The 15,373-nt window shown below is 49.0% G+C and overlaps 1 protein-coding gene across 1 annotated transcript in view; it reads right to left on the bottom strand.

The window, feature by feature from the left end:
• Window positions 1-14,505, bottom strand: part of RNF212 (ring finger protein 212) — a 36,531-nt gene extending 22,026 nt beyond the window's left edge. The window contains exons 1-2 of the mRNA XM_034672246.1: window positions 14,334-14,505; window positions 10,799-10,860 (exon numbers count right to left, since the gene is read on the bottom strand). Of these exons, the coding sequence (XP_034528137.1) occupies window positions 10,799-10,860; window positions 14,334-14,442 (171 nt within the window). The 5' untranslated portion in view covers window positions 14,443-14,505. The remainder of the gene's footprint in view (window positions 1-10,798; window positions 10,861-14,333) is intronic.
• Between the last annotated feature and the right edge of the window lie 868 nt (window positions 14,506-15,373).

Here is a 15,373-nt window from a genome sequence, read left to right as displayed (position 1 = left end):
AAGCTCAGTGAAAATATGCTTCAAAATGAAGGCAAAAAAAGAGGCCCCTTCAGACAAACAAAAACCAGATACTTTGTCACCAACAGAAGGCACTGCCTTCAGGCAGGAAATGGTTCCTCGGCGGGAGCAGCATGGGAGAAGGGAGACCAGAACGGTGACCGCACTCTAGCCGCCCTGCGGGGCTCTGTGAAGCCAAAACAAAACCATGCGCCAAGAGCGCAGAGAACGTGGGATGAAGCTAAAGTGGCGGAAGCGTCTGAGACCCTCACGTCAGCGGGAAACTCTACCGCACGTTAGACCTCAGAAGGTCAAGGCCATGCCGTGGTCTCTGGGACCATCCCATGGTCTCTGGGGTCACGGGAATGAACCTGTCTTGGTCTCAGTGGGGGAGACGTTCAGGTCACAATTCCTGGAGCCACGTACTTGTATCCGTGCACTTTTCTGTATTAGACTTCAATAAAAGTCAGTAAAAAATAACTAAAAATCCCCAAATATTTCTAACTCAATATACTTTCAGAAAACACAAAGGTCACGGGAGTAATTGAGCAGAAATTTCAAACTACTTCAGAGTGAAAGACAATAAAAATGCAAAGTAGCCAAGCACATACAATGCAGGCAAGGGCAAACAGAGGGGCACCCCAACCCGTAGCATAAACACCAGTGGGAGAGGCTGGAAGTGGACAGAAGCACCCATCTTACAGAACAGACTAAATCCAAAGAAAAAAGAAAAGAGGAAATGACAGAGAACACAGCAGAGACAAATGTAAAGTGAAGATGAAGACTAGCTCTCTGAGAACACGGATAAAAAGTCAATAAAACCAGACAAGACTGTTGAAGAAAAGAGAAGGCACAACAGCTATTACTACAATGACAAAGGGACATCACTACAGATCTCACAGACACTAAAAAAACACAGACCACAGACACACCGACGATGAGAAACCTGAAAACTAAGATGAAGTGCACAAACTTCTAGAGAAAGGCCACTCACTCAAGCTGACCCAAATATGAGGAACTCTGAAGAGTACCATATCTAATTAAAAAATTAAAACCCTAATTAAAAACCTCACACAAAAAGCCTTCTAGGATCAGAAAGCGTCAGGCATGAATCCCAGCGTACATTCTCTGAATGGCCCCAATCTTAAAAAAAAAAAAAAAAAACAATCTGCCAGAGAAGAGAAAAATAAAGAATTTCAACTCCTTTTATGAAGTCAGCAAAATCCTGATTCACCAAAACTTGAAAAGGGCATTGTAAGAAAGGAGAGTTACAGGTCGGTTCTCACACGAGCAGAGGTGCAAAACCCCCAAGTTCTTCCACGTGTACAGGCTACACCGCGTCACAACCAAGTTATAGTTTAAAGTTCTCCTGTGGGTTTAGAGGCACCTGGGTGGCTCAGTTCGGTGAGCATCCAACTCTTGGTTTTGGCTCAGGTCATGATCTCTGGGTCATGGGATTGAGCTCCACGTTGGCCTCCATGTTCCATGCAGAGTCTGCTTGAGATTCTCTCTCTCCCTCTGCCCCACCCCCCACTCATGTGTGCAGACACGCTCTCTCAATCTCTCTAAAGTAATAAACAAATAAAATCTTGAAAAAAAATAAAATTCTACTGTGGGTTTAACATTCTAAAAATAAATGCAATTTACATCAACAAAATAAAGTAGAAAAATCAAATGATAACCTTGATATTTATAGAAACACCACTTGATAGAATCCAACACTCATGATAAAAACTGTTGGCAGTAAACCCAGGGTGCATAGGAATACTCCACGGTGAACCACTGGAAGCTTGACCCTGAAATCAGGGAGAGACAAAGGACGCCTGCTATCACTACTGGGTCTCCTTGTAGCCTGTACGATGAGGAAAAGAAGGCAGACAGAAAGAAAGGGAGGAATGACACGGAGACTAAACATTTAGAGATGACACAGTTGTGCACAGAGAGCGCCTAGAAAAAGCTCCAGATGCACTGACAGCATTAGGTGAATACAGCATGGCCACCAGATAAGAGCTATTAAACAAAATCAGCCGGTTTTTATACACCAGCAATAAACACAAAGAGATGACATTTTAAGCAAGGAGTCTGGCAGCATCCCAAATCACCAGTACCCGAGGGTGAAGCTAACAGTGACGCACACAGCCTCTGTGCAGAAAACCGTTACCAAAACTAGAGCACATCTAAGCGGAGTGCGCCACGCTTGCGGACTAGAGTCCACGCTACAGAGACGTCAATTTTACCGACATTGTCACGCAAACCTAATAGGACCTTGTGTAGAAACTGACGAAAGAAATTGACTCCAAAAGTTACATGGCACACAAAGGCTAACTTAGGCTAATTGTGCAACAGACAGCTCCCAGTCTCAGTGGTTTAAGGGGGATATTTTCTGTCTGCACATTCACAGAAGGCTCAGTTCAGTGGATGGCCTTCCACTCGGGGCCCAGCAGCTCTGCCTTGCTGGGTCATGAGCATCTCCTTGGCTAAGTTGGGGGGCTTTCCGGGAGATTGTTTTGGGGGCCAGGCCTGGAGTAGCGTTGCTCACAGGAAGCAGGTGGGGAGACGGAGTCTAGCTGGCGGCCCAGAAAGAAAGGCAACAGGGTCAAGGACAGCTCCCAGACAGGCCAGTCTGCTGTTCTAGTGGCTGGTGTCTATTTCTCTCTTCCCTTACACAGAAAGGTCACCCCCTCAAATGCCCCATCTCTGAGTTCATACCAAACCCATGATCTTGTGTTCCAGGACCTGATCTAGGCTGCAGCCTAGGAACTAGGTCAATCCCCACTGTGAGCAACCTCTGACTGGGGGCAGGACGTATGAATCCACCCCTCAAAGGTCAGGGGGAAGACAAGAGAACATAGCAGTCATGAAGACCCTGTGGGTGGGTGTCCTGGGGCTCCTGCCCTGGGGCCGTCTTCATCTTCATTTGACAGGCCTCTGCTATCTAGGGTAGCCTCTGGTCTAGCCAGCTCCAGTCCCCAGTTCTGCCCACAGGGGGTTCTTCCTCATCCCTCAGCTCCCCAGGGCCCTACATGAAGTGGGCATGAGGATGAGTGCCCTGACCACCCGTGGCCTCCAGGTCCCAGATATCACTGGCTTCTACGGGGCCCAGGGCCTCCCTGCTGAAGCCACCCCTTTCCATCTCTGCGGGAGAACCAGCCAACGGCAGTCGAAGTGCAACCCCCTTCTTGCACACGCATCCTTCTGCTCTGCTCTTTGCATTCACCAAAGGCTCTGTCCCGCAGACCCACCTGCCCCCCAGTTCCCCGCAGGCCCCCAGCTTCAGTGTGCACCGTTCCCTCGCCGCGCACTCTGCACTATTTTGTGTGACAGGGACAGCCCTTTCCAAGGAAAAACAAATGAACAAACATAAGCGGTGCGCTGTGTGTGGCACAAAAGGAGCCGGTGTGGGTCCCGGGCAATCAGCTTAGCCTGCTACAGCGTGTGCGGTTTGAACAACAAAAACCCAGTCGAAACAGAAACCATCAGGGGCGCTGCATTTAGCAAGGCTCTGTGTTGTTTTGTGAAACTTATTCCCCATGTGTGCACACACACACAGGCGTGTGCATGCAAATGCACATACGCTGGGCCATGATATCAAGTGTCCTTCCTGCTACAGGTCAAGGAAGCCAAGGTCACATGGAACCGGAGGCAGAGACGTAAAGGCACCAGGAGAGGGGAAGGTGGAAGCAGCCTGGTTCCAGGAGCAGTGGCAGGTCAGAGTCGCCGGCCAGGGGACCAGGTGTCCACCAGTGGCCAGGCCACAGAGCCATGGGCATGAGGGGACATGGGTTTTACTCCTGGGAAGCTGGGACACACGACCCATGCTTGCAGATCCTTCTGGCTGCAGGTGAGAAGAGATTCCAGGAAGCAGGAGGGAAAGCAGGAAGAATGGCTCTTAGGCGTCGTGGTGGAGGGCGCTCACGCGGCCCGTGGAGAACGGAGGAGCCGGGTCCTGGAGAGACTGCTGGAAGTGCCCTCAGAATGCAGGTGTGCGGGACAGCGGCAGTGCCACGAACAACTTCACCCTCTCACATGCACAGAGAACAAAAGAATACATACTTTTTCGGGAGGGAGGGGTTAAGATGGTGGAGGAGTAGGGGACCCCTTTTTCAGCTGGTCCCCTGAGTCGAGCTGGATAGGTACCAGACCAGCCTGAACATCCACGGAATCAACCTGAGATGCAGGAAGATACATCTGGATCTCTACAAATGAACATCTCCAGTGTGAGTATTGAGGTACGAAGCAGGGAGCCGTGAAACCGCGCACAGATATCGGAAGATAAACGGAAGGGGGAGGGAGCCGCCGCGTTTGGGCGCCGGGAAGTGGTAGCCACCTGCACGGGGGAGCACGTGGACTCGCGGGGCACCCGTGAGAAAACAGACTGGGACAGTGAGCGGGGAGCGCGCGCCACCAGACTTCTCACGGAACTCCGGTGTGCTCACTGGAACCAGACTGAGACCGGGAGCTCCGGGAGCACGCGGGGGCGGCTGGAGGTGTTAGAAACACAAAAGACGAGGCGCCTGGGTAACGCAGTCGTTAAGCGTCTGCCTTCAGCTCAGGGCGTGATCCCAGCGTTCCGGGATTGAGCCCCACATCGGGCTCCTCTGCTGGGAGCCTGCTTCTTCCTCTCCCACTCCCCTGCTGTGTTCCCTCTCTCGCTGGCTGTCTCTCTGTGACATAAATAAATAAAATCTTTAAAAAAAAACAAAAACAAAAAAAAAATAAAAGAAACACAAAGGACAGAGACACGCCAGCCCTGGAAGTGAGGGCTGGGACGCCGGGTGTGGGGCGCACATCCGGGGATGCTGCAGGGTTGAGCAGCACCAACAGAAACAGAGTTAAAGTGGCCAGATCATCAGTGGATAACGGCCCGCGATCCCCTCTTTTCTGTGACAGAGGATGAGTTTCGGCCACTGCTGCTCTGACTCTCAGAAAAGGCACAGCAAACCGCCAGGGAAAGCCGCCAGAGAACAAAAGCCTGGAAATACCGGCTCACAGCGTGCCCATCCCCATCCCCCCTCGCAGGGGACACGGAGACCCTACCCAAACAGGGTTGCCTGAGTATCGGCGCGGCAGGCCCCTCCCCCAGAAGGCAGGCTAAAAAATCAAGAAGCCCACATCCCTAAGATCCCTATAAAACAAGGGCACACGGCCTGGGTCCCAGTCAATAATTTGGGCTCTGGAAAACCCCGCAACCTCTCCTCATCAGAATGACAAGAAGGAGAAATCCCCCCCAGCAAAGAAAAGACAATGAGTCTGTGGCCTCTGCCACAGAACTAATGGATATGGATATAACCAAATTATCGGAAATGGAATTCAGAGTAACAATGGTCAAGATGATCTGTAGACTTGAAAAAAGTATTAGCGAAAATATTACTGAGAATATAGAATCCCTAAGGACGGAAATGAGAGCGAATCTGACAGAAATTAAAAATTCTATGAGCCAAACGCAGTCAAAACTAGAGGCTCTGACGGCCAGGGTCACCGAGGCAGAGGAACGTGTTAGCGAATTGGAGGATGGGTTAGCAGAAGAAAAAGCGAAAAAAGAAGCTGGTCTTAAAAAAATCCACGCCCACGAATGTAGATTACGGGAGATTACTGACTCAATGAAACATTCCAACGTCAGAATCATCAGCATCCGCGAGGGGGTGGAGAAAAACAGAGGTCTAGAAGAGATATTTGAACAAATTGTAGCTGAAAACTTCCCTAATCTAGCAAGGGAAACAAACATTCGTGTCCAAGAGGCAGAGAGGACCCCACCCAAGCTCAACCACAACAAACCTACGCCATGTCACGTCATAGTGCAATTCGTAAATATTAGATCCAAGGATACAGTACTGAAAGCGTCCAGGGCAAAGAAATTTCTCACGTACCAAGGCAAAGGTATCAGAATTACGTCAGACCTGTCTACACAGACCTGGAATGAGAGAAAGATTTGGGGGGGCATTTTTAAAGCTCTTTCAGAGAAAAACATGCAGCCAAGGATCCTTTATCCAGCAAAGCTGTCATTCAGAATTGATGGAGAAATAAAGACGTTCCAAAATCGCCAATCATTAACCAATTTCGTAACCACGAAACCAGCTCAACAGGAGATATTAAGGGGGGTTCTATAAAGGTAAAAAGGCCCCAAGAGTGATACAGAACAGAAAGCCACAACCGATACAAAGACTTTAAAGAGAAATGGCATCATTAAAATCATATCTGTCAATAATCTCTATCAATCTAAACGGCTTAAACTCTCCCATAAAACGCCACAGGGTTGCAGATTGGATAAAAAGACATGACCCATCCATTTGCTGTCTACAAGAGACTCATTTTGAACCCAAAGATGCATTCAGACTTAGAGTAAGGGGATGGAGTACCATCTTCCACGCAAATGGACCTCAAAAGAAAGCTGGAGTAGCAATTCTCATATCAGATAGACTGGATTTTAAACTAGAGGCCATAGAGAGAGANTCAACAGGAGATATTAAGGGGGGTTCTATAAAGGTAAAAAGGCCCCAAGAGTGATACAGAACAGAAAGCCACAACNGCCCCAAGAGTGATACAGAGCAGCAAGTCACAACCGATACAAAGACTTTAAAGAGAAATGGCATCATTAAAATCATATCTGTCAATAATCTCTATCAATCTAAATGGCTTAAACTCTCCCATAAAACGCCACAGGGTTGCAGATTGGATAAAAAGACATGACCCATCCATTTGCTGTCTACAAGAGACTCATTTTGAACCCAAAGATGCATTCAGACTTAGAGTAAGGGGATGGTGGACCATCTTTCACGCAAATGGACCTCAAAAGAAAGCTGGGGTAGCAATTCTCATATCAGACAGATTGGATTTTAAACTAGAGGCCATAGAGAGAGATACAGAAGGGCACTATATTATTCTTAAAGGAAGTATTCAACAAGTGGATATGACAATTATTAATATATATGCCCCCAACAGGGGAGCAGCAAGATACACAAGCCAACTCTTAACCAAAATAAAGAGACATATAGATAAGAACACAGTAATAGTAGGGGACCTCAACACCCCACTATCAGAAATAGACAGAACACCCTGGCAAAAACTAAGCAAAGAATCAAAGGCTTTGAATGCCATACTCGACGAGTTGGACCTCATAGATATATATAGAACACTACACCCCAGAACCAAAGAATACTCATTCTATTCAAATGCCCATGGAACATTCTCAAGAATAGATCATGCTCTGGGACACAAAACAGGTCTCAGCCAATACCAAAAGATTGAAATTATCCCCTGCATATTCTCAGACCACAACGCTCTGAAATTGGAACTCAACCACAAGGAAAAACCTGGAAGAAACTCAAACACTTGGAGGCTAAGAACCATCCTGCTCAAGAATGACTCGATAAACCAGGAAATCAAAAAACAAATTAAACAATTTATGGAGACCAACGAGAATGAATACACAACGGTCCAAAACCTATGGGATACTGCAAAGGCAGTCCTAAGGGGGAAATACATAGCCATCCAAGCCTCACTCAAAAGAATAGAAAAATCTAAAATGCAGTTTCTATATTCTCACCTCAAGAAACTGGAACAGCAACAGAGGGACAGGCCTAACCCACTGACAAGGAAGGAGTTGACCAAGATTAGAGCAGAAATNACCAGAAAAGGCCCCGAATCTCCAAGGAACTGTTGAAAAGGAAAAACAAAGCTGGGGGCATCACAATGCCGGATTTCGAGCTGTACTACAAAGCTGTGATCACAAAGACAGCATGGTACTGGCACAAAAACAGACACATCGACCAATGGAACAGAATAGAGAACCCAGAAATGGACCCTCGGCTCTTTGGGCAACTAATCTTTGATAAAGCAGGAAAAAACATCCGGTGGAAAAAAGACAGTCTCTTCAATAAATGGTGCTGGGAAAATTGGACAGCTACATGCAAAAGAATGAAACTTGACCACTCTCTCACACCATACACAAAAATAAACTCCAAATGGATGAAAGACCTCAATGTGAGACAGGAATCCATCAAAATTCTAGAGGAGAACATAGGCAACAACTTCTATGACATCGGCCAGAGCAACCTTTTTCACGACACATCTCCAAAGGCAAGAGAAATAAAAGATAAAATGAACTTATGGGACTTTATCAGGATAAAGAGCTTCTGCACAGCCAAGGAAACAGTCAAAAAAACTAAGAGACAGCCCACGGAATGGGAGAATATATTTGCAAAGGACACCACAGATAAAGGACTGGTATCCAAGATCTACAAAGAACTTCTCAAACTCAATACACGAGAAACAAATAAACAAATCATAAAATGGGCAGAAGATATGAACAGACACTTTTCCAATGAAGACATACAAATGGCTAACAGACACATGAAAAAATGTTCAAAATCATTAGCCATCAGGGAAATTCAAATCAAAACCACACTAAGATACCACCTTATGCCAGTTAGAATGGCAAAAATAGACAAGGCAGGAAATAACAATTGTTGGAGAGGATGTGGAGAAAGGGGATCCCTCCTACATTGTTGGTGGGAATGCAGGTTGGTGCAGCCACTCTGGAAAACAGTGTGGAGGTCCCTTAAAAAGTTAAAAATTGAGCTACCCTATGACCCAGCCATTGCACTACTGGGTGTTTAGCCCACAGATACAGATGTAGCGAAGAGAAGGGTCATATGCACCCCAATGTTCATAGCAGCATTGTCCACAATAGCTAAATCGTGGAAGGAGCCGAGATGCCCTTCAACAGATGACTGGATTATGAAGCTGTGGTCCATATATACAATGGAATATTACTCAGCTATCAGAAAGAATGATTTCTCAACATTTGCTGCAACATGGATGGCACTGGAGGAGATAATGCTGAGTGAAATAAGTCAAGCAGAGAAAGACAATTATCATATGATTTCTCTCATCTATGGAACATAAGAAGTAGGAAGATCTGTAGGAGAAGAAAGGGATAAAGAAAGGGGGGTAATCAGAAGGGGGAATGAAACATGAGAGACTATGGACTCTGAGAAACAAACGAGGGCCTCAGAGGGGAGGGGGGTGGGGGAATGGGATAGACTGGTGATGGGTAGTAAGGAGGGCGCGTATTGCATGGTGCACTGGGTGTTATACATTGCATGGTGCACTGGGTGTTATACACAACTAATGAATCATCGAACCTTGCATCGGAAACCGGGGATGTACTGTATGGTGACTAACATAATGTAATAAAAAAACATTAAAAAATATTCACTTATAAACTTTGAATAAAAACATTATGATTATTAAAAAAAAGAATACATACTTTTTCAAGCACGTGTAGAACATTAACAATTACCACATATTAAGCCACAGCAAAAATCTTGACAATTAAAAAAAATAACTATATGGCCATATTCTCTAGTCACAAAGATATAAAATTAAAAATTATCCACAAAAATGATAGAGATAAAAATCTAATCTCGTAGAAATTAAGGAACATTCTCCTGAATACTCTTTTTTTAAAGTAGATTTTATTTATTCATTTGAGAGAGAGAGCACGAGCAGAGGGAGAAGCCAACTCCCCGATGAGCAGGGAGCCTGACGCAGGACTCGATCCCAGGACCCCGGGATCATGACTTGAGACACTCAACCATCTAAGCCACCCAGGCCCCCCTCTCCTGAATAATTATTGAGTCAAAAAAGAAGTTAAAAGAGAGATTAAAGACTATGTAGAAACGATGAAAGTGATGCTTAGAGTGATGTACAACAGGAAACAGACCGCCCGAAAACACCTTTCAGAGAAGAAAGGAGGGAATAAATGAACTGAGCGTAGGGCCCAGGAGGGCGGGGGAAGGCCGGGTCGCCCCTCCCTCCAAGGCAAGCCCGACCAGCTGTGGGACCCAGCAGAAACTGGCTCTACGGGCGGGGGTTTAAACTGGGACATTTCTTAAGGGAAATAAGGTGCTTTCTATTAAGTTTAAACACTTTAATCTGTGCCCTTATTGTTCCGCTCCTAGGAATTTATGCTATGGAAATATTCTTATACATATATGCAGAAACATGGTAAAAAAATATTCACTGTAAGATTGAAGCAGTGAAAAACTAACCCCTCCCCTCCCCAGAAAACACTGAAACACTATGCAGTCTTTTCAGGGTGTGGGTGTGCCAAAAATACCAAGTCAACTGAGAAGACACCGTTTTGTAAAAAGATAAGTCACGGTAGAGCACAGAGCAGGAACCGTACTCTTGCTTGAGATCTGTGGGAAACAGGATTTTTCTCCGTTATGATTTTCTATATCACTTAAGTCTTGTGTGACTTTGTACTAAATTTATAATCAGCAAATCATGATTGTTATAGATTAAAACGTCAGATCAAATAAGTATCTTAGAATCTAAGTATAAAGAGAATAATCATTTGCAACTAAATTTAAAGCAAACAGATGAAACTGGGGTATTTCATAGAGAGGACAGAAGACCTTGTTTTAAGCTTACTGCAACAGTAACCCACTTCAAACTTACTTTCCTCCAACCCTCTTAATTAGACATGACCCCCATGGAAAGCCAAACCCTACCACTTTCTTAAGGAGCCTGTATTGTGCTGAAGAAACCTATTCAACTCATCTTATTTCCCAGAACACAGCACAGCAAACTACACATAATGCCCATCTATGTTAACAAAGGAAGTTGTATGAGGTATCCAAAACCAAATCCTGATTGTACTTTACTCAGAAATCTTGTGAGATCTTTAATTAACCTAGCAAAATGAAAATTTCAGACCCACCAAATGACTAAAAACTGAATCTCAAACTCATAAAAAACACTGATTAATATTCAGATAATATATATCTCAACTTACATGCTTTGAAAGTAAAACCGTGCGACAAGGGACTTTGCAAATCAAGCACACGTCTTTGCCACCTATAAGAGAAAAGCAAACTTGACTATATTATAGTGAGTAACGCTTCTGAATGTGTGTAAGTGCAGGCTTCAAATTACAATATTTCTTCAAAAATAGACAGAATTATAGCGCTTACGTTTTCCACGTTCAGACAATGATAAGACTGTGCATTTTAAGATAAGACAGAGTTGAAAAGACTTATTCAACTAATAATCTGATATGCCCCAACATAGTGATTATGAAGATCAACTATACTCCAATCCATCTCAGATTCCCTTACACTTACATTTCGCAGTGATATCCCAATTAAAATTTTTTAACTATTCAAAATGAAAACAGCTCCTTGCACCCCATCCAAGAAATGAAGTAAAAGCTTTGCTCTGCAGCACTGGAGACCGCTCGCTGGGTGCGTACCTTGTAAGTAGCTGCTGAGCCTCTGCTGCCTGCAAGGCTGCGCCTGGCCCGAGAGCTCAGGGCTGACTTCCCACCTGCTCTTCTCCGGGGTCTCTGGCCCGGGCCCACCGCTGCACCACCTTCATCTCCACCACATTCCTGTCGTCCTCCAGAGAACCCGCTCCTCATGGGGCTGGCTGCTAAGGGCAGCCTTGCATGTCCTCGCCTGCCCCCACGTGGCACCAGAGCACCCGGGTGTCGCTGGAAAACTCGACACCGTCAGTGGGGCAGCAGGGCCTTTCATCCTGGGCTCTGCCCCACCCCCGACGCCTGAGCTTCCCTTTCTCATAAGCCAGCCTGCAGCCCAGAGCCGGGCGGACGATACCGCGTTCCTCACCCTTCCAAGCAGTGCACCCAGCCCAAACCCTGGCCTCTATGTCTCCCCCTCTTCTGGTCCAGTGCAGCTAAGAACGGGGGGGGGGGGGCNGGGGCGGTGAAAATCACTTAACTGAGAAGTGGATTCACAGACTTGATTCCAGCACTGCTGGACCTGCAACCCTCCATTTTTCTTGGGTGTTCCCCCATCAACTCCCTTGGGGGGGTGTTCAAACAGGCCCTCCGTATCATCTATCGAGAAAAGAGTCATGACCTAACCTCAATTTCCCTGCCTCTCCCTCTGCTTTCTTCCTCTGTCTCATCTCCTCTCATCCCCACAGCACGTGGGAGGGGGTCCCTGTGCAGAAAGACGGGGTTCCCTTCCAACAGCCCCCAGAGTTGTGCCCTTTCCTCCATCCCCATGAACACATTCAAGTGTCCCTCTTCTGAAAGCACCCGCCCTTGGCAGTGCATTTCCACCCTCTATGTCTCTCCTGGGGACTCTAGAGCAAGGAGATCCCTGGGAGCACGGGTACCACCAGAAACCACGGAGTCCTGGACCAACAGAGCTAGCTCCTGAAAATCCACAAGTGGCTCGGTGTGTAGGTGATCACTGTATCACACAAGTGAGTGAAAAATTTAAAATAGAAAAAAAAAATCCACAAGTTGATCGGGCGCCTGGGTGGCGCCGTCGTTAAACGTCTGCCTTCGGCTCAGGGCGTGATCCCAGCGTTCTGGGATCAAGTCCCACATCAGGCTCCTCCACTGGAAGCCTGCTTCTTCCTCTCCCACTCCCCCTGACTGTGTTCCCTCTCTCGCTGGCTGTTTCTCTCTGTCAAATTAATAAATAAAATTTAAAAAAAAACTTAAAAAAAAATCCACAAGTTGCATTGAAGGCAGGGAAGTAAGAGACTTGACAAAGAGACGATCTGTCTGCAGCTAATGGGTAGGCAGACTGACATTCCAAACAGTGCTTACAAACCTATTAAACACAAGTACTCCGATACAAGGTGTGAAAAGGCCCAAATGAGTAGTTGGCAAAAGCGCAGAGGGCCATCCATGGTGGGGACACGGAGGAGCCACCTTCAGGGGGTGCTGGTTCCAATGCACACACCCCAGGGCAGCGCCTCTACCCTTCTGGATATCCCCAGGGAAAAACCACATAAATGAACAAGTGGTAGAGAATCAGTTAAACACATCATGGTACGGCAACTAAAAGATACATTATGCAGCCTTAAAAATGGGGATACAGACTTACTGGAACATGAAAAGAGATCCATGTCCAATTAATAAACTCAGATAACTAACTGGTATACACACAATGCCATCTCTGTTGTAGAAATCTGTACTTGTAGGAAAAAGTCTGGAAGGATATACGCCAAAGTTAAAGGAGGGCTCATCCCAGAGCAACGCTCACTAAACAGCTACGGAGCTGTGGTCAGCGCTCCACCCAGAGCCCTCAAGCCCTTTTGCTGATTTTTGTGAGTCCCAGCATCTGTGGCTTTTGGAGGAACGAGCTTGGGTTACTGGAACGTGCTTCAAGAGCCAGAGGTGCGTGGGAATCAGCCTGCCCCAGGCGGTGAACCAGTCCCTCAAAACAGTGAACACAGGCCTGTCTGCATGGTTCTCATCCAAGCTCACCCTTGCCACTAACTCCTGTGGGAGGTTCCAATCTGACTCTGCCCTGGGATGCCAAGTCCACAAGCTCTGCTTTCTTTTCCTCGCAGCCTCCTCCTACCTTCATCCGTCTTAAGAAATGCTCTTCCCAGGTGAAACCGTGTCCTCGATCCCTCTGCCTTCAGCCCTCTCCTCACTCCAGTACCTTCGATTATTACCTACACGCTAATTCCCCAACGTATTCCTGGCTGTCTTGACTCCCAGACCTGTATACTCAGCGGCCTCCCCAGTCTCTCCACTTGGACAGCTCTCACCAGAACCTCAGTGTCCAATGAGGGCCCCTGAGCCTCACCCCTGGACACAGAAGGAGCTCGTGTGGCATGGCCAATTCTGCTGAGTGTTCATATCATTCACAGTGAGCTACACTGACGGACATCAGGACAGTGGTGACCTCTGAAGACGCTACTCTGGGAGCTGGTTTCACAGGGAAATTCACTCTGGAAGAACTCATAGTGCTTTGCATTCACACACTTTTTCTTTTTTATACTAGAGTGAGAACATCTTGTAAAAAGAACAATACACCTCTGATCACATCACCAGCCAGCTTAAAGCAATGGTTTCCTCCTGGCCGCAGAGACAGGTCACGGCCCCCTGCAGGTATGCTTTGGCCTACGTGGCCACCAGCTCTCCTGCACGCCTCTGAGCTCCACGGGCCTGTCCACACTTCCTTATGCCCTAGGGTCCCTGCCACACACACCCCCCCCCCCCCCCCCCCNCCCCCCCCCCCCCCCCCCCCGCTCCACGCTCACTCGAGGCCACGTGAGGATGCGCCCCCTGGGCCCTGCCCTGGTCTTTCCGAGCATCCTTGTCAACCAGGTTTACGCTGCCTTCCGAAAGGGCAGCGAGCGCCGCACCCCCGGAGCTGCGATGACCAGCGTGCCCTGCCGGCCTCCCGGTCCCCACGGCCACCGCGCCTCCTGGGGCCGAGATGACCAGCACGCTCCACCGGCCTCCCGCGGTCCCCACGGCCACCCGCCGGCTGTGGTGCTGTCCCCGCGCCCAAGGCGGGTGGACGCAGGCCCCACCGGGGGGCCCCGCCCGCCCTCACCTTTCCCCAGGCAGACGTCGCAGTACACGTGGCCGCAGTTGGTCAGGCGGAAGCACGACGTGCGGTGTGGCGGCTGGAAGCAGCGATTACAGAACACCCAGCCGGCCATGCCGGACCCGGGGTCTGTGCTGCCGCCGCAGCCAAGCCCTGGCCCACGCGCGGCGCACGCGCAGTCCGGATGCGGCCTCCCGGGGCTTCTGCACCTGCGCAGACACGAGCTGGTCATCCGCGCCTGCGCACCGGAGAGCAGCGCGGCTCCCGCCAAAACCCGTGCTGGAGGGTAGCAACCGGGACGGGGGTGGGGTTGGGAATTAGATTCTTCTCCCTCGGGCTGTTCCGGCTGCACGTGCAGAGGAGCAACACGCACACCAGGGCCGGGCCTCCCTCATTCCATCCTTGCAGCCCTCGCGGACTCGTCTGTGGACAGCGTGTCGTCGTGCACCGGACATGGGCGCGTCGGGAGACGTAGGTGCAGAGCAGGGTGGTGCCCTCCGCGCCTCCGGAGGCCGAGGTGGGCTGCGCGGGGGTCCTGCAAAGCCGAGGGCGTGGGGCCACGGAGATGAGCGCCGGGAGGCCGTGTGTGCGCCGGTCACCCTCCGGGATGGGGCCGGGGGGGGGCAGGGACACGGGGCTGACCCGAGAGGCGGGGGATCCTGGGCAGACTGAGGTGGGGGAGCCCGGAGGACAGAGCAGACCCGGCAGGGCAGGCGGGTGCACCGGACTGGGCCAGGACCGGCCGTGGCGGCGGCCGGGGCCAGCCGTTTGCAGCCTTTGGTAGAGATGGGGGGGGCGGGCCACAGCCTCTGTAGCCCTGAGTGAAGGGCTGGACCCGGGGAAGGGGGCTCACTGTCCGGGGCACTGGCTGCGTGGAGCTGGGGGACCTGCCACGTGCGTGAAGGGCTGGACCCGGGGTAGGGGGCTCACTGTCCGGGGCACTGGCCGCATGGAGCTGGGGGAAGGGACTCCTGGTGCTGCTTTTGCCACATCCAGTGAGCTTATCATTATTTCGGAGTGAACAGCTAGAGAAAGATGGACGCGAC

This window comes from Ailuropoda melanoleuca, chromosome 11 (assembly GCF_002007445.2).
Source record: "Ailuropoda melanoleuca isolate Jingjing chromosome 11, ASM200744v2, whole genome shotgun sequence".
Taxonomy (NCBI): domain Eukaryota; kingdom Metazoa; phylum Chordata; class Mammalia; order Carnivora; family Ursidae; genus Ailuropoda; species Ailuropoda melanoleuca.
The sequence above is the reverse complement of the archived record's forward strand: the minus strand, read 5'-3'. Positions and strand labels throughout refer to the sequence as shown.